Below are 25,728 nucleotides of genomic sequence, written 5' to 3'. Positions count from 1 at the left end.
TTAACTTTTTATTTGATTTAACTTTAGAAGAAAACTTCGTCGATTCCATCATCAAAAAAATTTTTACTTTTTTAACGTGTTTTATTATTTTAATAAACAATTTTACAATTTGCGTGCACAGTTCCTATGTAAATTTTTCCCTATTCGAGTTATAAATTTTGCCACCAGATGGTGTATGCCCATTTGACGGATCCCAATAGAGATTAATAAAAATAGATCATAAACATGGTGCTAGAACGTTAAGAAATTGATGATACATAAATATATACACATTTAGCTATAAATAAGTACTTATTTTATTTATTTAAAGAAATCAGTTAATTTTTCAGGGCTAGTATAACCTAAATTGCCGACGCCGGATAAACACGGCAAAAATTCCGGACATTTGGGCGAAATATGGTTTTTTCCCTGGACACCTCTGAAAAAATATATTTTTTGCAACAAAAATAAAAACATCGTTATAATTTTTTAATTTTTATTCATTTCTGAGGTAATATGAATGAATTTTTAACTAAGATTTATTTCAATTTATCGCTTATCTATAAAAAAAATTGGATTTCCCCTGATAACAAAAGTGTTCGGGACTCAAAAACCCCTGGCGGAAGGCCCCCGGACGCCCTTCAAACTAGGACAAATCCGGGGAATCCCGGACGAATGGCAGCCCTACTTTTACGTCAAACGTACTTTTTCCAATGATTGTTATCAACTGAAACCAAATGTTGAGGATGAGTACCATGAGCGGATAGGAACAAGCGCACAAGTGTGCTGTAGATGTCTAGTACCGTAAATAGATTCGCTTACAGAGGTCTAGATTAAGGAACTACCATTTACTGGAGTCTAGAAGTGAAGAATGACTCTCTCTAAAAGAGGCACTTACACTGTCATTCATAGAGATTTTCGGAGCTAAAAATGGCGGGACCTGTCTATTTTTGTCGCTTATAAAGTTTTCTCACTTATCCAGTTTTCGCTTATTCAGATTCGACTGTATATGCACGTTTTGTTCCTTTCTATTCAATAGTATAAATAATAATTGGCAAGTGTAAACAGCTACGTCAGGTAAATCAGAAAACCTGGTACTGTTGTGACAAAAAACCTNTACTTTTATTTATTTTCATACAGTACTTTTCTGTCAATACCGCATCCATTTTATTTAAATCTACCTCTAAGTCCTCCTTGCTAGATGCTAATACTGTTATATCATCTGCAAATCTAAGCATACTAATGTTTTGCCCCTGTATATCTATCTCTACAGTTGTACTGTCTTTAATGATGTTGATGGCGTCTTCGACGTATAGATTAAAAGGTAGCGGTGACAGTGTGCATACCTGTCTGACTCCTTTCCTAATATTTACTTCTGTACGTTTTATCCCTAGCTCTATAACTGCCTGTTGCTCTTTATACAAATTAAGTATCACTCTTCTATCTTTGTAACTCATCCCTACATTTTTAAGTATCTTTAACATCTTGCCCCATTTAACATTGTCAAAAGCTTTTCCTAAATCTACAAATCCTATTATTATTTGATTCCATGCTAGATGGTAGACTTAATTAATTTGGTCAATATTCAGAACTTGGTATGTTTGCATACCAAGACAGAAGTGACTTGGTACATGGTACAAATCTTGAAAAACCAGTACATATACCAAGAAATTGGTATATCTAACGTCGCTGTGTGTAGACAGGCCAGCCGGCTTCGGCATGTATGAAAACATTCTGTATGCCTTCCGACCGACGATCCGATACCTGATGTGGAATTCCGGATAGTGTGAAAAAACACTAAATCGAGCCAACAATCATTCTCTCATTTTCTGAGAAATTATAATAATAATGTTATCATTTTATTTTATTAAATCAAGGTGAAATGACAATATTAAGTGCTTTTTTGCTATTTCATTTGTATGAATGTATTAAAATANAGGAGATCGGGCTGAAACTATAGCTACAAGCTATCCAAGGATGGTACTATAGAATGTCACCTCAAGGTAGGCCTAGTGGCGTCATCTCTTGGTTAGGCCGGAAACTTATCAATCCACCCTCGTACTATACAATATAGTACCATTCAATAAATAAATAATTAACCAACGATAAAATAAATGATACCCTTCAAGCTTTTTTTAAATTAACTGTCTATGATGTTTACCAGTTCTTATCGACTGAGCTATCACTATGAAATTTACTTATTATGTGAACGTTAAAGAAGCACAATACATCGGCGCATATGCCCTAATCTTTCAATATAGTACCATTCAATAAGTAAATAATTAATCAACGATAAAATAAATGATACCCTTGAAGCTCTTTTTAAATTAACCGTCTATGAAGTTTTCCAGTTCTTATCGACTGAGCTATCACTATGTTTACTTATTATGTGAACGGTAAAGAAACGCAACACGTAACATTGGCGCATATGCCCTAATCTTTCAACGGATTTGTAATTTTCACTTTCAAATTGAAAGTATCTGAAAATAGTGAGAAATAAGAACAAAAAAGATTAATTATTATTTGATTCCATGCTAGATGGTAGACTTAGTTAATTTGGTCAATATTCAGAACTTGGTATGTTTGCATACCAAGACAGAAGTGGCTTAGTACATGGTACAAATCTTGAAAAACCAGTACATATACCATAAAATTGGTATATCTAACATCGCTGTGTGTAAACAGGCCAGCCGGCTTCGGCATGTATGAAAACATTCTGTATGCCTTCCGACCGACGATCCGATACCTGATGTGGGATTCCAGATAGTGTGAAAAAACACTAAATCGAGCCAACAATCATTCTCTCATTTTCTGAGAAATTATAATAATAATGTTATCATTTTATTTTATTAAATCAAGGTGAAATGACAATATTAAGTGCTTTTTTTGCTATTTCATTTGTATGAATGTATTAAAATACCATCTACTCAATCAAACTAACAGATAATATTTAATTTATAACATATAAGCCTATAAAAAATTATCTCCGATAAGCGTGTTTTACAAAATTAGCTATGTCTCGTATAAGATTGAAAACAGGTAAACAAATAAATCGGTTTAATGAACAAAAAAAGAAGGTAACCATTTTCAAAAACATTCTTGGCGTTAATGGTTTATAAAATTAACAAAACAAATAGGAATGTTTAAAATTAATGATGATCAAAGCAAGACTCAGACCAAGATGTCGCAGATTTTGTATTGGTTTTGCTCAAATAGTTCGTCTTGGTCTTTAGTTAAGTCTTGACCGACCTTGCTCATTTAATCTAATAATTACGTAAGACTAAGACCAATACTGCAAGACCTAGAGCAATCTTGCTTGACTATTTAGAAAAAAAGAACAGAAGCGAGATAGTTGTGGAAAGAAAAATCAAATCCAAGACAATTTAAATGGATAATTACCACATAAAATTCCAATTCACATATTATTATCAAATTGTCTAAACAGTTAATCGAAGCAAGATCTCAAATAAAAAAATGTTAAAAAACATGGGGGGTCGAGAAGCCAGAATTCAGGGGGATCGCTTATTAAGTNTAGATGGTAGACTTAATTAATTTGGTCAATATTCAGAACTTGGTATGTTTGCATACCAAGACAGAAGTGACTTGGTACATGGTACAAATCTTGAAAAACCAGTACATATACCAAGAAATTGGTATATCTAACGTCGCTGTGTGTAGACAGGCCAGCCGGCTTCGGCATGTATGAAAACATTCTGTATGCCTTCCGACCGACGATCCGATACCTGATGTGGAATTCCGGATAGTGTGAAAAAACACTAAATCGAGCCAACAATCATTCTCTCATTTTCTGAGAAATTATAATAATAATGTTATCATTTTATTTTATTAAATCAAGGTGAAATGACAATATTAAGTGCTTTTTTGCTATTTCATTTGTATGAATGTATTAAAATACCATCTACTCAATCAAACTAACAGATAACATTTAATTTATAACACATAAGCCTATAAAAAATTATCTCTGATAAGCGTGTTTTACAAAATTGAAAACAGGTAAACAAATAAATCGATTTAATGAACAAAAAAGGAAGGTAACCATTTTCAAAAACATTCTTAGCATTACTGACAAACAGTAATTACAAACAGTTAGACAAAGCAAAATCTCAAATAAAAAAATGTTAAAGAACATGGGATGATCGAGAAGCCAGAATTCAAGGGGATCGCTTATTACATTCTCTACAAATAGTTTTTTTTTTAGTTGAGTTGGATGATTAAATAAATCAGAGATTGTCAAACAAGTTTGTTTGATTTTATTCAAACATAATAGCAATTTGCTCACAAAACAAACAGTTAAAATTGTAACCCAAACAACTAAATGTGCAATATTTTACATTTTACTATTTAGTCTAAATATTTTCTAATTGCAGTGTATTCCTCCTTTTCGATTTTATGCCAATAAAGATCAGGAAACTCGAACCGCCTTTTAATCCAGAATATGCCAAGTTGTACACAAAAACTCTTACTTTAGCATGCTGTCTGATGCAAGCTTCAAAAGTTATTCTTTCATCACCATGTCAAAATTAGTTAATTATATGGAGTTATCCATAAAGGAAAGAAACATAACAATAGGTATGATATGTTTATTAGGTATTTAGTACAATAAAATTGGATGGGCCTGAGGATCCCGAGAAAATTTTGAAATCGTTTTAAGGTCTCGGTACTTATCAATAAGTGAAGCTAAAATAAATATAAAATTAGAAATACAGTAGCACACAAAGTTTGGACTTCAAAATAGTTATGCCAAATGACTAGTTGGTTACGCATCTTCCGTCTTTCATAGATATCTATCAGATGGAGACACTGGTGAGATTTTTATGGAAAACTCCATAACAGAAGTAGATAACAAGATGACAAACGTCTTCGGTGCATTATGGATTGTACCAGGTTGTCAAAGACGTTCATATAAAGATGTTTGTATTAGTTTTCATTACTTTCTTGACCGCTTTGTTAACATTTTTTTATTATTTTGTAATTCTTTAAAGTCCTGCAACTGGAATCAAATACATGTATATGGTTATTTGTTGTTGTTATGGTATACGTTTGCACTTTTCCTCGAAGCTCACTTTACACGCACATCCCATTGTAACTATACATATTACCTATATAAGCAATTTTTCTTTGGTCTGGTGAAGATTTGCAATTAGGTAAACCTGATGTCCGCATGCAGTATGATGTAATGTTCACTGAATCACTAACACTTTCTACTATATTCTTTCCGCATTTTAAAACATATTCTGCTTTGAGAATTCTTTCTCCTTCTACAAAATTCCTGTGGTTCCAACCATTCGATAAATCCTTGTATCGTCACATCTTTGCTGCTGAAATTCTTTAACTGCCTGCTGCTATTAATGCAAAAATTAGATTCATTTTTTATTGCTTCTATTGTTGTCAATGAGTTTAATCATTACATATCTTTGTGGATATTTCACTAATATAACAAAAGCAATATCATTATTAAATATTTTAATATGAGAACGCTATTGATACATACAATATACAATAAACGAATTTCAAATGAAAGAGAAAGTGGATTTCGGTCGGTTTCTTGAATCATTCTGTTCAAAAGTCTCAACCTCGAGTTTTTGACTTGCCTCACTCAGCGACAATTCTGGTGCTAGTTTTCGTATTCTAGGTTGATATGTTGATACTAGTTAGAAAGAATCACTGAATTTTATTTTACCAGAGGGGCTCTAACTGACTGATCTATTTCAACATGACATCCAGGACTCCAGGGAGTCCGAATTTACTTGTGTCCATGTACCTATAGACATAGATATCTACACGTATAAAAACAGTTAGATTATTTTGGAAATTTTTAATTTTAAGTAAGTTTGACTACTCTTAAATTCAAAATTAAGAAAAAGGAAGTTACAAAACGTCTTGACTTAAAAAAACTAAAATGTAACGAAATGCGTGATAGGGTAGGTACAAGAAGAGACAAAATACTAAAGATGGCGAGAGAAACGAATGACAGGGACATTTCATTCCTTAAAACGTGTCTAGATTCTGCAGCTAAATGTATGTATATTAAGTCATAAACAAAAAAGTAGAAAACCCTGGATAACTAACGAGATTGTAGGACTAACAGAAGAAGAAATACAAGAGCAGAACAAACGACAAATGCCAAAAAAGATATAAAGCGATATAGTGGGAAATAATTAGGAAGTGTAGGATAGCTACGGAGCAGTGGATTGATATAAGGTGTAGAGAAGTACAAGAAAACTTTATAGCAGGTAAAACGAATGAGTCTTATAATAAAATTAAAAGTTTCAAAGAAGTAGGGTACAGTAATAATATAAGATACGAAACAGGAGTCATTTTGATGGAAAGTAAGGAAAAGACAAATAGGTAGAAAGAATAATTAGAAAACCTATACGCAGGCCAGCAATTAGGAAATATATTAGAGAAGGAAGATATGTGGACATACGTGAGGTAGGATACCCCATAATGAGAGAAGAGTTTAAGAGGCGTCCGTGCTCAGATCGAATTAAGTGGTTTAAGGATTAAAGTTACATACATAACTCCCTCCTTCTCATTAACAGTATCAAAAGACATCAACCTATTATACGAAAAATTGCACCAGCATCGGCATAGCTGTAATCGGTGTATCTATATGAGAGTTACAATCTCATTGCGAACTTTTCGAGAAACATCATTTACACTTTTTTCCAGTAGTAGTTGGATTAGGTAAATTTCTCAATGTTTAATTTCAATCGTCCAAACCCCATTAGTTTTCAAAAACTGCGAGAAAAAATAGGTTCCAATCGTTTATTGACTTCAGCCGTTCAAACTTTACGAATTAATATGTGTACTGTTAATAAATATTCCGTAGACTAGAATGACAAGAAGAGTATAACACGTTATGTACAAATCAGCGAAATACAGAAGGGGTCGTTCAAGTATTATGTAAACAATTTTTTTGCAATTATAAACCCCCTTTTCCCTCTCGTCAACAAAAGTAAGCAAAGCTATTACCCCCGTCCTATGCTTACGTAAACATTGTTACATGCATTTTTTAATGTGTTCTGGTTTCTTTATTGATTCATGAGCAGCAGTTATGAGTCCCTGAAAATTCGTTTTCATGCATAGACAAGTAAGAGTTGCCATATGTAGTCACACCAAAATCGACTAAATTTTGTAAAAAAATCTTAAAAAGTAAAAAAGTAAATACTATTGACATAATTACCATCCAGACCCCCTTCCCCCGTGTCATCAAAAATATGCAAAGCATAGATCCACAAACCCCTGTAGTTCTTACGTAATACTTCAATGGTCCCAGAAAGCGTTTTGGATAAAAATTAGTGATCGGTTTCTGCAATTGCTTACAACCCTTTCTACCCACGTTATCCTCATTATTCGCTAATAACACCACATTTCGAAGGCTTCTAGCCTTTTCTTTTCCGCCGCGCCCACTGTCCATGTTTCGCATCCGTACAACACCGCACTCCAAACATATACCTTTAACAATCTTTTTTGAATTTCTAAAAAAAGTGACATCTTTTTATTGAAAGCGACACGACTCTTCCCTATCCTCTGCTTTATATCCCTACTACTCCTTCCGTCCTGACTTATCTGACTTCCTAGATATCTTAAATCAGCCACTTCTTCTAATTTTTCGTCTCCTATCTTTATATTCGCTCTTTCCCTACTTTTTCTTCCCTTGCATACCAGTATTTTAGTTTTACTTTTATTTATTTTCATACAGTACTGATCTGTCAGTACCGCTTCCATTTTATTTAAAGCTATCTCTAGGTCCTCCTTGCTAGATGCTAATACTGCTATATCATCTGCAAATCTAAGCATACTAATCTTTTGCCCTTGCACATCTATCCCTACAGTTGTACTGTCTTTAATGATGTTGATGGCGTCTTCGATGTATAGATTAAAAAGTAGCGGTGACAGTGTGCATCCCTGCCTGACTCCCTTCCTAATATTTACTTCTCTACGTTGCATCCCCAGCTCTATAACTGCCTGTTGCTCTTTATACAAACTAAGTATCACTCTTCTATCTTTGTAATTCATCCCTACATTTTTAAGTATATTTAACATCTTGTCCCATTTAACATTGTCAAAAGCTTTCTCTAAATCTACAAATCCTATGTACGCACTCTTTCCTTTTTCTATCGTTTTCTCTATTGCTACCCGTAAAGCTAGAATGGCCTCCCGCGTTCCTCTATTTCTTCTAAACCTAAATTGATCTTCCCCTAATAGTTCTTCCGCTCTTTTTTCCATCCTCCTCTATACAATTGTAGTTAAGATTTTTGACGCAATGGAAGTTAAGCTAATTGTTGTAAATGTTTCACACCTATCCGCGCCCCTCTTTCAGAGATAGTAAAAATACAGAAATATTTTTTTGTAACCTTATGAATGGAAAAATTACAAAAACCTTTTATTTTGGCCAAACATAGACTTCAATCACTTTGTGATCACATCTTCAGTTGCCCAATTTAATTGTTCTTGCAAAACTGCTATTAGGCTATATACAAGTGGGGCCTACAAAAATATGTTTATTTTTATTAATTCGTGTGATATCTTTTATCATATTCAATTCGACAATTTCGTATTTACAAACAGCCAACAGATAAATACATAACCGGCAGTAAAAGTTTTAGGAATTTCTTGACCTACAACGATAAATTTCCCAAAACTTCTACATGTACTCATACTTTAAAATCCTACATCGCTTAGATATATATATATATACATATGTATTTTCGCCAAACAGAAATATTTCATGTCTTACTTTTCTTGTTGACGATAATACCAGAACAATATTTATCGTTTGAAGCGACTGGCGGGCGGCACTGTTTACTTCATAAAGTTTACGACTTAAAAATAAAGAAAAAAGACACTTACCTTTACATCGTTTTGAGATTTCTTTGCTCCAGTGAGTAAGCTCTGAAATAAAGATAAGAATTTATCGTTAGTTTATGACAGCCTGACTTAAAATAAAGAAGTTGTGATTTATATATAAAAATTTTTTGAATGTCAACAAATTTTTAGTTGGGTATATCTTCAAATAAATACCAAAACAGAACTCTACTAAACGAGAATGATATTAGACAGTTTGCGAACTTACGTGACCTAGAACGTTAACGTGAGCTTTCTACTAGGGTTTATACAAAAACCGACATTTTAGAAAACCGGTTTTCGAATAGTAATTTTTCCAGAAAACCGGTTTTAACCGGTTTCGAATTTTTATAAAAAAATTTTTTGCTCGAATATTCTGTAATTCGAACAAAAAATTTTAACAGAAAATTTAGAGTGATTAAAAGCAGTTTTTGACTGAAATTATTTACTGTTCAATTTTATTGATAGTAAAATTTTTTTATGCAATTTAGTAGAACAAAGAAATAATAGTTGACCAGGATTAAATAACTTTAAAAACAATAATTCGTTGTTTATGCATAATTTTCACATATAAGGATGTAAATATTTTTATAATAGTGAAACGAGTTATTCAGCAAAGGGTTCGAATAAATAAAAACAATATATTTTCATATTTTTATAATAACCATATTATTTTTTTAAAAAACAATGTTATTAGATACAGATGGATACTTATTAAAAACAATTAGAAAATATATAACTGTGTATTATATAATGTAAATTATAATCAAAGCCGAAAGACAAGAGTAAATAAAGTTTATGCATACATACTTATTAAAATCAATTTTAGTTTTAAAGACAATTAAGCAAAGGACCGAGTATTTTCTATTCCGGGCAATTTTAATACAAATTTAAATATTCTATTTGTTTTTTTGTTTAATGAAATATGATTTCAGAAAACAGAGGACGTCTATCGATTTGCTATTTAGCCGTGTCCTTAGTTTATTCACAAAATTCCCCGAAATAGAAAATACCCTCTCACTTGCGACCGAACTAGGCTTAATCGTTTTTAAAGGCTGATATAATAATTCTAAATTTTTTGTTCTTTTATTTGTGGCTTCCAGGGCCAAAAACTCTTTTCTTAGAGGTTGAGTAGAGGAAGTCACTTCTTCCTGTTCCTTTAAATAAAAACTATCAAACTGATATAAAATCTAAATTAATTTATCCAATAGACAAAACACCGTTTACATTGGTCCGATATGACTCCAAGAACCGAACCGCTTGCAAGAGTGTTTTTATCAGTCTGGTACATTTGGCTACATTTGTCATTTTCAAATTTTTTTTTAAGTGTTATTCATACATTGAAAACCGATATTTTCTATTAAAAAACCGGTTTTCGAATTTCATAATTTTCTCCAAAAAACCGGTTTTTAAAAACCGACAAACCCTACTTTCAAGGGACTTAGATTTGACGTCGCTATCGTAAAAAGGTCGCTATAACCCAGAGCCGCTCAAACTCGGCTCTTTTGCATCCCGAGTGCTCCTCAAGGTTAACCAAGTAGATCCTCATTGATCCTGCGAGTGCAAGTGAAATGATTCTTTCTTTTTCTTATCCCTTCCATTTCGTAGGTGAGTCCCCTCTTCCATAGTCAAACCCAATAGTTTTGCGAACGTAGTAACGAAAATTTTGGTAGATATTATTTAAGTTGCGAGAGTGGCTTCGCTCGTCTACGGGATGAAGGGGCTTGATATGGGAGTGTAAGGGAGAAGAAAAAGACAAAACAAAATTATTTATTACTGCTTACTCTCTCGTACTTATAGAAGGGTATGGAGTGACTCAAACTAACCTCATGTAGCGGATCCTGCGAAGTTAAAGTTTGCCCGGCTCTGCTATAACCAAGGTCGTAATAAATGAAATCCACTGTACATCAATACCACATGTCCTCTAACCGCGTCACAAAACGTGTTAGAATGGCGCAATAGATAATAAAACATCATTACAATAGGAAATATGAAGGTCTATTTGATACACACCTAATCTATAAGAGTTATTGAAAAAATTCCTAAAATTAATTTCATTGTTTCAACAATAAGCGAGAACATTATGACAATGTTTGATAGTTCAAAAAAGCCGCTAATTGTAAATACAACAACGATAAGAATCTCACAAATTGAGTTTTTTCTTAATTGTAACATTCGAAAACATATTTACGTTATATTTTAACAATTTCTTATAAATCACGGTTATTAAAAGCATTTAAGTATTACTCCACTTCTTGCATATTTTTACTTTATTCATATTTTAAGAAACTAATACTGTAGAAATTGATTCCATGTCTTTCCCCCTTTCTAAAATGAATATAAATCAGAGTTAAACTAGGGCTGTAAATATTTTTATCGTTGCAAAACCAACACCGACGAAATCGTCTTTATTTAGTTATTTCAAGGCTACAAAAGTTGCAATAAAATGACGTTTTAATATGACCAATTAGGTTTATCGAAAGTCCAGCAAGTAACGCCATATCATTATCATAGAGGCATTAATTAAACACCACGAATAAAACTAAAATAAAGAAAAATACAGTTAAAAGTCACGTAGTAACAGTAACAGTAGTTTGACGTCTTTAACATTTAAACATAAAAATTTAATGAATTGCGGTCGAATTTTGACCACTAGGCGACCACTACTTTCAATAGTTACTCCCTAATAAACCTAGACTACCAGCGGATTGTTTGGTCGACCTGAAAACTCTTCAATATCTGCACACGATTACGTATGCCAAAAACAACCAGAAGCCATTCATAAGGATGTGTGTAATAACAATGATAACCAGACTTATCCAGAACCTACATTCTGGAATGGAATCTTTCTAGAACATCTAGTCCTTACAAATAATTACCGCCAGATTCTACTTACGTGACGACAGAAGCCGAAATAAAAAGGCGGAAAAAGAGATTCAGTGGGCGATACAGCAGACAGCCTGTAATTGATTATTCATAGTGGTGCCGTTTGAAGATTAATTACAAAATAAATTAGAGTGCGAAAGGTATTTTATTACGCGACGTTATTTATACTGTGCAAAATGCTCATTTAAATAAAATAATTTTGCTGAAACTCGAATTTAAGTTCAATGGAGTAATACGAGGGTGGATTGATAAGTTTCCGGCCTAACCAAGAGATGACATACCACATGTCCTCTAACCGCGTCACAAAACGTGTTAGAATGGCGCAATAGATAATAAAACATCACTACAATAGGAAATATGAAGGTCTATTTGATACACACCTAATCTATAAGAGTTATTGAAAAAATTCCTAAAATTAATTTCATTGTTTCAACAATAAGCGAGAACATTATGACAATGTTTGATAGTTCAAAAAAGCCGCTAATTGTAAATACAACAACGATAAGAATCTCACAAATTGAGTTTTTTCTTAATTGTAACATTCGAAAACATATTTACGTTATATTTTAACAATTTCTTATAAATCACGGTTATTAAAAGCATTTAAGTATTACTCCACTTCTTGCATATTTTTACTTTATTCATATTTTAAGAAACTAATACTGTAGAAATTGATTCCATGTCTTTCCCCCTTTCTAAAATGAATATAAATCAGAGTTAAACTAGGGCTGTAAATATTTTTATCGTTGCAAAACCAACACCGACGAAATCGTCTTTATTTAGTTATTTCAAGGCTACAAAAGTTGCAATAAAATGACGTTTTAATATGACCAATTAGGTTTATCGAAAGTCCAGCAAGTAACGCCATATCATTATCATAGAGGCATTAATTAAACACCACGAATAAAACTAAAATAAAGAAAAATACAGTTAAAAGTCACGTAGTAACAGTAACAGTAGTTTGACGTCTTTAACATTTAAACATAAAAATTTAATGAATTGCGGTCGAATTTTGACCACTAGGCGACCACTACTTTCAATAGTTACTCCCTAATACGAGGGTGGATTGATAAGTTTCCGGCCTAACCAAGAGATGACGCCACTAGGCCTACCTTGAGGTGACATTCTATAGTACCATCCTTGGATAGCTTGTAGCTATAGTTTCAGCCCGATCTCCTTGCTAGTGTAGGTTTGACAGCACGCTGAACAAGACGCCTCTGTGGTTTTCGTAAAAATGGAAAAGCAGGAAAATCGTGCTGTCATCAAATACTTTTATTTGAAGGGGTTAACGCCGAAGGAAATTAAAAAAGAGATGGACTCAACACTGGGGACATCCTCCCCGTCATATTCAACCGTTAAGCAGTGGGTTTCCGAGTTTAAAAAGGGTCGTGTGAGCACCTCTGATGGGCCTCGCTCAGGACGCCCCGTTGAGGTCACAACTCCAGATATGATCGAAAAAATTCATCAAATAGTGCTGGGAGACCGCAGATTGAAAGTGCGTGAGATAGCTGAGACCTGTAAGATGTCATATGAACGTGTGCAACATATTTTGCACCAACATTTGCATATGGAAAAGCTCTGTGCAAGATGGGTGCCGCGTTTGCTAACAGTCGACCAAAAATTGATTCGAAAAAACATTTCTACCGCAAATTTGTCATTGTATAAGCGTAATCCAAGCGAATTTTTGCGTCGATTCGTAACCGTTGACGAAACGTGGGTCCACCACTACACTCCTGAAACCAAAGAACAGTCTAAACAGTGGATTGGACCAGGGGAACCAACTCCAAAGAAGGCAAAAACAATTTTTTCGGCGAACAAGGTTATGGCTACTGTTTTTTGGGATGCAAGAGGTATTATATACATTGATTACCTTGCAAAGGGTAATACTATCACTGGTCAATACTACGCAGACTTATTGCAACGTTTGAGCCACGAGGTGAAAATTAAACGACCTCATCTGGCGAAGAAAAAAATCTTGTTTCATCACGATAACGCACCAGCGCACACGTCAATCGTTGCGACGGCTAAAATCAACGATCTAAAGTTTGAATTGATGCCGCACCCTCCTTACTCTCCAGACCTAGCCCCGAGTGACTATTTTCTGTTCCCTAATCTCAAAAAATGGCTTGGCGGTAAGAGATTTGCGGACAATGAAGAAGTAATCGAAGCTGTAAATGGTTATTTTGAGGAGCTTGACGAATCAGTCTATAGAGATGGCATTAATAGACTGGAACACCGCTATGAGAAATGTATCAGCCTTGGAGGAGATTATGTTGAGAAATAAAAAAAAAAAATTTTTAAAAACCTTGTTTTTCTTGGTCAGGCCGGAAACTTATCAATCCACCCTCGTATAAGATGGGTGAAAAATCAATAGTGAGGGCCGCCGGAGAAGAGTGGTATAAAAATATAGCAGAAGCGTGATTCTGGTATGACAGTGATGTGGCATAAGTTTTTTCGCACACAGGTACGCCGTGATAGGAGTAAGTTTTATAATGACATTCAATGAAGATATATTAGATTCAGTAAATTTAGTCAATATGAATGAAAACCGTACAAAAAGAAGACACTGAATACAACCCTGGAAAACCAAACGAACACACAATAAATACATTGTCCTTTCCCAGATCTTTTCTTGCACATTCCCATATGAATATTCGCCACATCATCATCATCATCATAAGGTCATAAGCTAATCAGTCCTAACACTGGTTGGACACGCACCTCCGCTTTTTCCTATTCTGAGCTAATCTTCGCATTCCCCTAAAGCTTCATCCCCACATATGTGATCATAAATGCAGGAATTTGCTTCAATAATTGAAAAAAAACTAATTTTAAAATTTGGATCATCTTTCATTTTTGGTTAACAACAAAATGGAGTAACAGCAAGTTCTACTTTAACTGCAATGGCATGACATGCTACAAGCTACAACTGGCATGTTGCTTACTGCGTTCTTTCAGTGAGCCTTGATTCATTTGCCAGCATTGGTGCAATTTGAAGTAGCATCCTAGATGCACGCCACCTGCTAGATCATGCGCCAAATCATACGCCACATCACTTCGGTGGCATGCAATATTGTTATCAGAACTAAACATGACTTCAACGTAACTGTCTTTTTAATAATAAAGTTCACTTTCTCGCACTTAACCACTTCCTATGCTGTAGTTGATTCTGGATCGTTTACAAGAAGGGTATCAAAGTGAGGGTTGTAGTTCTTCAAACAGCAATATTCGTATAATATGAATCAATTTTCCTTAAGGTAAGTCAAAAAGCTACTGCCAAACTGAAGCTGATGGGGGTTGGAGACGTAACGGTATACTGGTTATAAGTCTTATTTAATAAAACATAAACTGTTAAGAGTTGAAGGTTCAGTGCAGGCTCCGGGGCTCCATGAAGTCTGGCATGCACAAAGTCTCCTTTATGCGGACGATTTAAAAATTTATCCAAAAATTTCCTCGGTAGAAGATGTATTCAAAATTCAGAGAGACTTATCTAGCATCTTCCTTTGGTCAACTGAGAATGAATATCACTTGAAAATTGCCAAGTGTAGCTCTACGGCATTCTTTAAAAACCGCAATCCTATACTTTCTCAGCATTGCATAAATACCGTCGATTTGGAGCGTTTGTCCCAGATCAGAGACTCGGGGGTCGTTTTCGATAGAGTTCTCACTTTCTATAGTCATATCGAGATCGTACTATATCTAAAGCCTTCGATCTCTAGGTCTCATTATGCGGTCTACCCAGAAAATTTTTTTGTTATTTGGATAATCCTACATCTACATATTGTATAAATGCATGGTCCTGTCCTTTTTAATGTACCCCTCGCCAGTTTGGCGTAATGCAGTTCTCAATGAAAATTTTATTCATAAATTTTTAAGATTCGCTGCCTTTCAACCATAAATATGACTGGATCTCTTACGCACTGAATGTTTCCACTGTCCAATCCGATCATACTTTCAATGACGTTTAACATAATGCATGATTTGGTTCCCTGTCCAGAGTTGAAAGAAATGTACATTTATTACACGCGTATGTGCGCTATAATTTAAGATCACCTAGACAGTTCCTTGAAGAAAATGCTACATCAAATTTCGGTTCTAATTGCCCTTTTAACAGACTAATCAGGCTGCGGAACATATTTAGATGGAGAATTGTGGATGGTAAACGACTCCAGACTTTTTAAATGCAAACTGAAAAATTTGAGAAAGTGACTCCAAAATAACGTTAACGAATTATAATGCTCCTAATTTACACCGACACTTGCACTCGAAATTTACTAACTTGTATTTTCCTTCCGTAAGCCCCCTTTTTTTTGTAATAATATAGAAAGGGCTATACATATAATCCGTTGATTGGATAAATAAAAAAAAAATAATGGCTAAATGGAGCTTGTAACAATTTTGTTCCTCGACTTCATCAGTCTTGAAAGCAACAACGTTTCCAATTTATTTATTTTTATACAACCAAAATTGCATACATATGTATACATATTTGCAATTTTAAAATTTGAGACAAGCACAACTTTCATTACTTAATGTAATTAATTTACTTTTAGTTTAGTTATATATTTTATCTAATCCTTATCATCTATTAGTGTACATGTGTCAAATAATAATCACAAAAGAACCGCTATCCTGATAAATTGTTTTAGAACTTTATACGAAAACAAACATTTATAGATTTTTACCTCCAACGGCTACCGAAATAATCTTACCACTGACGTAGTCAAAATTTTTAATTATAGGAATCGCTCGCAAATTTTTTATGAACATAGTGTATGATTACTTTACAATACAAACAACTCCTATTCATTGGGTAATTGTTATAATCATAAAACTGTAGTAACGTTATTGCGATTATGTACGTGTGGACCAATTATGCAATAACATACGGTACGTATTGTTTTGCATATTGCCTAATGTTAAAACGGACAAATATGCGAATCTTATGTTGTGCAGCCACACAAGTAGTTATGACTACCTTGCATATATGTTTTGTTTATTGTACTGTAAAGGAAAGAGGGCTTATTTTGCTAACATATGAGATCTGTTCAAAAAAATTCGCGAATTTTGAATTTCCGCGGGTTACGTATATTCGATTTTCAATTTTTTTTGTGGCTTTATTTCGTACTCATGTCTCTGAATTATGCCGACAAGTTCGATCATGTTGAATGTTCAATTAATTTATGACAGCTGCTTTGCTTCTACGTGTTTTGGCTCGCTCTCGATTTTTACGTATTCCAAAAAATGGATCAAAGAATCTGTATCAAATTTTGTGTGCAAAACAAAATTAAGTGCGCGGACGCATTCCGTATGCTGACTATGGCATACGGTGAAGCTACCTTGAACCGAAGCAACGTTTATCGGCGGTACAAAATGTTCTCAGAGGGCCGAGATGTGAACGGCGAAGAGCGTGCCTGACGCCCGAGCACGTCAACAACAGACCAAAACATTGATGAAGTGAAGAAAATAGTATTGGCCAACAGTCGAATAAACGTTAGAGAAGCTGCTGAGGACCTAAACATATCAATTGGTTCCTGCCATTCGATTTTTACCAATGATTTAGGTATGAGACGGGTCACCGCAAAATTTTTACCAAAATTTCTCAATTTCGACCAAAAACAGCATCACATTAGCATTGCTAAGGAGCTCTTGGACTGTGTCCGCGACGACCCGAATTTATTCCTGAGGGCCATAACTGGTAACGAATCATGGGTTTATGGTTATGACGCGGAAACCAAAGCTCAATCATCCCAATGGAAGCTGCCGCACGAGCCAAGACCGAAAAGAGCGCGCCAAGTTATGTCGAATGTGAAGGTTTTGGTTACAGTTTTCTTAGATTGCAGGGACGTGATGTATCATGAGTTCTTGCTAGAAGGTAGAACGGTCAATAAGGAATATTACCTGCAAGTTATGCGCAATTTGCGAGAAGCAATCCGTCAGAAACGCCCGGATTTGTGGAAGAACAAAAATTCGCGTTTGCATTATGATTAACGTCCTTGCTCAAACACCGTTGCTTGTGGGCGAATTTTTTGCCAAAAGCAACACTCTAATAATGTCTCAATCAAAGTATTCCCTGGATCTGGCCCCCTGTGATTTTTTCTTGTTCCCGAAACTGAAGAGGCCAATGAAAGGTGGACGCTACGCTACGATTGAGGAGATAAAGACGGCATCGAAGGAAGAGTTGAACAAGATCACAAAAAATGATTTTTGGAAGTGCTTCAAGGATTGGAGAAAACGTTGGCACAAGTGTATCATATCTGGTGGGCATTACATTGAAGGAGACAAAATAGATATTCATTAATAAATAAGTAATTTTTGAAAAAACACAAAACTCGCAATATTTTTGAACAGACTTCGTACATATCTATGAAAGAAAACAAAATATAAAGCTAGAGACGAGTCGGGTACCCGGTTTCGAACTTGCTGGAAACGGCAATTTTTTAGGATGGCACTAGATATCCGACAAAGCCGCGTAATTTTCTGATATTTAGTGTTTATAAACATTACAGGCTGAAAATCCTCTAGCCAAGAATTAAAATTTCGTTGGTTTATTGTTCAAACGACGTTTTGAGTGGGATATAACGAATGATGTAGAACCTTGGTAAATGTATACCCGGTTATTCGGTATATTAATCAAAGAAACGAGTAAGTATTTACACCATAGCCCAATTAAAGTAGTGACGACAATTTTTTTTAATTGGTGCAGGTTACTTTGGCTCAGGTATGCCGCACACATAACAAGGTCATTTATCCGGGTGCTTCGTGGTCCTGCTTCAAAGGAATATTTGTGCATTTCAACACCGACAATTTCTGTAGCTTTCTTTACATATTTTAGAAACGTTAAGTACTTCTTGCACATATCAAATAACTTCTAACCCATATAAAAACTTATATTGCCTTTTCTGCCGCATATAAAACATCATACGGCCTGGAGCGGACATATCCTAACACTTTCTTTGACGTCTTTTCAGGACGGCGGTGGACGTGAAGAGCACCGTGTAACACAACCTTTAGATTGAATAAAATAATTCGAAGTGTTCTGTATTCTGTCGAAACTGCCAGACGCGGGTCGCGATTTCGATCTTTTTGGATCTCATCAACGCGTCGCAGGCAGCTCCGACAGAACGCAGACCAACTTTTACCTGCTGTCTTAACAGTGCGTTTTAGAAAATACTACAAAAGGCGCGGTGAACGCCATCTGTAGCGATGCTACATTTTATGTAGTACGATGCATCGCACTACAGATGGCGTTTACCGCGCCATTTGTGGTATTTTCTAAAACGCACTGTTAAGACATCAGTGAGATCCAAAAAGATCGAAATTGCGATCCGCGTCTGGCAGTTTCGACAGAATACAGACCACTTCCAATTATTTTATTCGATTATGGTAACGTGCCTTTCACGTTGAGGTCAGCTACGCTGGGATTCGTTTCAACAAGTAGATATCCATATATTTAAATGGACCTTGTTAGAGCATACGTAATCCTAAAATGTAGCATCGTACTACAGATGGCGTTTACCGCGCCATTCGTGGTATTTTCTACAACCTTTAGATTGGTTCGTACATACATATCATGCCACTTTATTGAAATTATTTTCAATTGCAACATGAAAGAGAATGCAATAAACTAATTATCAAGAACAACGAATTACTAATTTTTAACCACAAGTTTGTGTTATAAAGGAAAATAAACTTTTCATACTGAATTCTACTTTAATACACATAGAAGACTATGATAAATAGAATATGTATATAGAATTGTTCGTGACAGCCGAAACAAAATATAAAATATGATGTACATACAGAACCTGTACCGAAAATAGAAATTATACATTTCCTTGTCGGCATTTTTCCTTTTTTATGTTCCAGGAATAAAGCAATATTACATTAGATGAACGTGTGGAATATATTTTTTCTCCACGTCTATATAAAGATAAATCCTTCTTTTGAATTTTATACCACATGTAAACGTAATAAAAAAAGAAATTTAGCACAAACAAACCTGTAAATGTCGTCTCCTTTGTTCGTCGTTGTCCATATCCAAAAGTTCGTCTATATCGACTTCTACCTCTTCACTGTTGCAGTCTTCTATTTTGGGCTAAAACAAAAAAAATTATTGATAAGCATGCAAAACTCGGATATATCTGTGAATTAGGTATGTTCAAAATAATGCCCAAAATATTTATGTTATTGTTGCTCGAAGCCCAAATATTGGTAAATTTTATTAGGTTTGGTTATAAATTTTAGAACTTATCTGAAACGAATTTCAGTACTTTTAATTTTAAAACATTTTTACCCGACTAAAATTTATAGGGGACATGCCCATTGTAGCGTGCGGGCCTTATGTGGCTAATAAGGAGCATGCCGATCTAGGGATTGCCCCGTAGATTCCTCATGAAAATCCCACCAAAAAAGTGGTAATACTAAAATTAGGATTGCCTTATGGTTTTTTTCTATGGGTCTTAAAGGACAAACCTATCACATGTATAAACTTAAATTATATCTACCTTATGAGGGCTCGATAAGGCAAATCCGTTTGAAAATACTCTCGGTAGAATGAAAAAAACGTAAATTTTAAACCCTTGCCCAATTCGTTTCAATGAAATCTTTTACATATGCAACGAACCAACAAGTGTGTTCCTGATGTTGTTATTTAAGACAACTGAAAGCAGACGTATCAGTTCGAACAACAGTAAAACGGTTGCAATTTGAAATATTATTGACTACAAAACAAACTTACTTAAGAGCAAACAAATTTTCAAATAAGTGATATATGTATATATTGTTTGTTTTTTCAATAATAATAAAGTTCATTTCACAAATTTTTAATGAAGTAGCAAGAATTTTTCCCTGAGGGGGCCACATGCGGCATTCGTGGTAATGGGCAAATTCGATAAAGCGTTATTTGCCCCTTCCTTGTACCAGGGGCAACCCCATGGGGCCCACAAAAAGTTAATGTGGCTACCCACTTAGGAACCCTACCTGCACCCCCTCAAATTTCTAATCGAGTAAAATGCTTTTTGAAAAGTAAAATACAGTGAATTTACAAAATTACAATTTTCTTCTCGCATAGTTTACTACCTGCGTTGGCTAAACTAATCATTTAATAACATTCACGCACTGAGGGTTCCGTACAAACTTGTGGGTATGTATGTAGTGCGTTCGTCTACAGAATCGTGTTTTGAAAAATTTTCCCGCTTTTTCCCAGTTTGTTTTATATTTCCCCAGAATCAGTCCCAAAAACATACAGTTACAATCTTACAATTAAAAAAAATTTTTTTGTGATGTAACTTTAAATTTACAGTTTTCGGTTTTTCTTTTTTACTTGTGCTAAAAGACATTGCGTCTTGTTACATTTCATGATTCTAGGTCAACGGGATGTATTCTATAGGTTTTGATTTTGAGTGTCAAAATATACGACATAAACAGGCGTATCTTTTGATTGCGTTGACTTAGAAGTTTGGCTTTTTCACAGCTCCGAAGGATTGCAGACCTAAGTATTTAATATTCATTTCAAATTGATAGCTCCACGAGTTCATGAGAGAAAGGCTCCATATTAGTCTTACCAGAAGTCCGGGAAAAATAATCTATTATCCTACCGACCGAATTCGTAACCCTCGAATTGTCCCGGACAACGAATTTTTTTTACGGATTACAACAAATATAGCGAAGACAAATCAACAACTTAAAAATCTTATCAAATACTTAAACAATTTTATTTTTATTAATAATTAGCCGTCATTCGCGGCGTTGCTCGAGTCGTTCGATCTCAAAAAAAAAAAAAGAATTGTATCGGCCGAGAACAGAATCTAGATCTTTACAGTTACCTATAGTGGGACAAAGTACCCAAAATTTGACCAAAATTAAAAAAGCTTCTTTTGGGACCCATCAAATGGGAGGAGCCTAAAAACATGGCGCCGATTAGGGAAAATTTATCGTAGTTCCTATAATGTACCGTGCAATTTCCAAGTGTAAAAGTAAAATGATAAGTATTGACACAATATGTGATTGGGCTGACACAAAGCCTCGGAAAGGAAACTTCGTTGAAGGTGAGCGTGTTTTTAATGCCAATCACATTATAAAATTCGGAAATAACAAATCCGGAAGCCAGCCTTCAAATTCCGTCAAGTTTACTGCCTACATTTTACAAACTTCGGATTTAAAAAGTGATTCACGTTATATAATTGGTGAGGTGATTCTGGGTGATTTAAGCAATATCATATCAATGACTTGCACGTGCAAAGCCGATTTAAGAGAACGTTGCAAACACATTATTGCAACTTTGTTATATTACACCAGGTAGGTTCTTAACCTCAAAATACTTATATCGTATCATTAGAATTGTATTAAATCAATTACACAGGAATAAATAATTTCTCACTTTATAATTTTAGTATGATTCTAGTTTTAAATATTAAGGTTATGGCTGATGGTAAATACTTGCTGAAATATAATCATGTGCATTAAAATGACGTGAACAAATTTTTATTCCGGAATTCACTTCTTTGATACCTACTGCTTTCATCCAAGTTTCTATTAGTTTACTTTTTTTCTCTAATTTTCCGAATATATTTTTTACATATATAAAACGGTTAGTTTATATTTTAGTAGTTAATGTAGGTGAAGAGTGAAGATCTATGTCTGAAGTGCTATTGCAGCTTTTCACTGAACATATTAACTTTTTATTTGATTTAACTTTAGAAGAAAACTTCGTCGACTCCATCATCAAAAAAATTTTTACTTTTTTTACGTGTTTTCTTATTTTAATAAACAATTTTACAATTTGCGTGCACAGTTCCTATGTAAATTTTTCCCTCATTCGAGTTATAAATTTTGCCACCAGATGGTGTATGCCCATTTGACGGATCCCAATAGTACCTAGATACTGATTTTTGCCTTTGAATTTGCACGAGAATAATTCCAATGGCAATAAATCAACCATAGAAGGTTTGATTTCCTTTACCAACTATAAAATATTTCATCAATTTCACTTGATTATATTATAGTAGGATAAAATGGAATCAAACAGGGAAGTTATGCATGTAGACATATAGAGCGGAAAAGAATTGTAATATTCTATTTATGTAATTAAGCTAGTATATAATATTTAGAAAGCGGCAACTGTAGATATGATTTATTTACCAAAATTGAAAGAATTTCCTACTTCAACCTGTTTGTTTCAACAAATTTTTAAAGTTACGCAAAATACAATTTTGAAACTTTGTGAATTTTTAACTCAGACTGTGGGGTTTACGGAAAAATTACAAATAACATTTTAATCTTATTTTGACCTCAAAATATGAAAGAATATCTGTTTCAAAATTCTAAATTATTGAAAATTATTCGTATAATAGGTCAACTATTTTGAAAATTGTAATTCTGATAACAAATTTGTTATCAACCACCTCAAAAATCTCCTAATACTAATTTTCAGAGTATTACCATTGAGCTATCGGTATTTTTTTGTATGAATCTCCATTTTTTCCATGTGTGGAGGTACAAAAAGTGTTCGATTTTCATGCTGACATTTTTTATAATAAAATCTAATACAATAATAGTAATCAACGTATTAACTCTGTTTTATTATTATACCGTCATCATTATCATCACCATTACTCCTATTATTATTTTTATAAATATTATTAGAATTAAAACGAGATAATATTTCATCAACATTTATTCTTTTAATAAAAGATTTTAAGAAGGTAGAAAAACAAGGCAATAGGTTGGCAGAAACAAATATCGTAAACCCACTACATAATTACCATTTGAAAATATTTTTTTATCCCATAAACACGGATTATTGTAGATATGTTTAATAGAAATTTGAATTACGATATCGTACATCGTATTTTCGTATTTGAAACAAAATTATCGTATGTCCCCATAATTATCGTACAGGCTGGCAACGCTGGCATCAACTCATTATGGCAATCACGACAAACGAAGATAGAAAGAAATATCATTTTTAATAGTAGAATAAAGATTCGGGCTATAGGGCCGTGGTCTAAGTGAACTATTCTGTCCAGTCGCTGTCGAGACTTCGAAATATAATCTACGTTCACGTTGTCAACTCATCACTACCACTGAGGATGTCAGCCGCAGTAGCCGACGAAACGTCTGGACAGAATAGTTCACTCAGACCACGGTCTTGTAGCCCGAATCTTCATTCTACTATGGATTCCGGCCGTGAAAGCCTTTGTTCTTATACCATCTTTAATCTTTTTTAAACATTAAAATGTGAAATTAATCTAATTTCTTTCCACTACGGATTACAAAAACTTTCCTTAACTTGAGGTAATCTGTAGCGCGAAGAAATTAATTAATTCCACATTAACGTTTAAAAATTATTAAATATTAATAACCGCTGTTAAGAAATTTTTATATAAATTATTTATAGATTTGGTTTGTAAAATTCACTGTAATTTACGAACGGTGCCTTTTATATGTTGTTTACTATACGAATATTTTCGAAAATTTAGTGAGCGGAACACCGTTGTTGTTCATGCAAACGAACTAAAATTTAAACAGAGAACAATTCTGTTTTGTTCATTTATCCAGCGCCAGTGGTTAATTACCCTGAACAAGGTATAAAATTAAATTCATGTCCCCAGAGCAAAACTTTCTCGCTCGCTTCTACGCACAGAATTCCTTTATAACTCCCGTATCCCTACCGAAATAATTGCGATTCCAAAAATACATTCAAACAGAAATCTGTTTCGGTTACGCATACACAATATACGACACAATTTATAATGAATAAATACGTTGAAATAACTAATTTTATCAACAGTTACTACAATGCAAAACCACTATCAAGAAATGTTTTGAAATTAAAAAAAATGATCCAGAGTTATTCTAATTTTGAAACGTAATAATTAATATAGTGGCATTTTAAAAAATAACCATGTCATTGCGCGATTAGATATGTGAAAATTGCCGTGATACTAACTAACTCAACATTGAAACGTTTTTAAAAATCACATCGTAACCACGTAAAGCTGCTGTGGTAAAGCCTGTTCAAAATTTGTTGATGTAAAATTCCCAGTAACGAGCCAGATCATTTTTTGGATGACGCCCTCGCACATTTATCATCATCATAAGGTCGTTAGTCCTAAGACTGGTTGGACACGTACCTCCACCCTTTCCTATCTTGAGCTAATCTTCGCATTTCCCTAAAACTAGAACATCCCACATCCTTAACTATCTGCGAACAGTAATCTAATCTAGGTCTACCTCTACCCCTCCTACCTCCTGTTTCTGCCTCTAATNATACGAGGTTATATCAATACTTAGCTTTTTACATTTAATGAAAACAAAATAACCAAAATTGGTCCTTCTGGACACACCCTTGTATTACCCCACGTGGGGATAATGAGCCCTGCCAGGCAAAGTAACGTTTAACACATGTGAATGGTCAAAGTAGGTCTGCATCTTGTCTCAACTTTTACAACCATAACACATACATTTGTTTTAGTACACTAGTACGTTATGTTACAAACTTTTACCAAACGCTGGGTGGTGAGGGTTGTTTGTGCACCGCTTCTAACTATTCCGTAGTTGTTAAAAATTCTTTTCTATTTAAAATAACATAATACTCGACGTCATGGACTACATTAGGTCCACTTCGGTTTACGATCATGGGATTTTCGATTGTGATAGGTACATAGTTTTTCTAACGTGTTTCAGTCATCTAATAGATCTTAACGCGAGTGCATTTTCTTCGGCTGATCCGTAACTTAATACCAAACATAAACAAAAACATCACCCCAAAAACCAGCTGATTCCGACCTAGTGAAGGTGAATTTTTCTACGATCAGCTGGCAATCGTAATTAATTTGCGATTGTGCAGGGCCGGCATCGAAACTGTTATAATTTTATAATTTTTTATTTTGTTTCAAAAGTCAAAAGTGTTATAACATTTTATGTTCCAAATGTCCGTAGGAATCTGTGGTATAAATATTAATTATTATAACTGGGACACCCTATATG

General features: G+C 34.2%; 1 protein-coding gene across 1 annotated transcript in view; it reads right to left on the bottom strand.

The window, feature by feature from the left end:
• LOC108736789 (protein phosphatase 1 regulatory subunit 14B) overlaps positions 1-25,728 on the bottom strand; it is a 71,485-nt gene that overhangs the window by 24,615 nt on the left and 21,142 nt on the right. The window contains exons 2-3 of the mRNA XM_018469363.2: positions 19,739-19,834; positions 8,857-8,898 (exon numbers count right to left, since the gene is read on the bottom strand). Coding sequence (XP_018324865.2) covers positions 8,857-8,898; positions 19,739-19,834 — 138 coding nt within the window. The remainder of the gene's footprint in view (positions 1-8,856; positions 8,899-19,738; positions 19,835-25,728) is intronic.

Source organism: Agrilus planipennis, unplaced genomic scaffold (assembly GCF_000699045.2).
Source record: "Agrilus planipennis isolate EAB-ADULT unplaced genomic scaffold, Apla_2.0 scaffold193, whole genome shotgun sequence".
Taxonomy (NCBI): domain Eukaryota; kingdom Metazoa; phylum Arthropoda; class Insecta; order Coleoptera; family Buprestidae; genus Agrilus; species Agrilus planipennis.
Note: the sequence above shows the minus strand (reverse complement) of the source record. Positions and strands in the feature narration are given on the sequence as shown.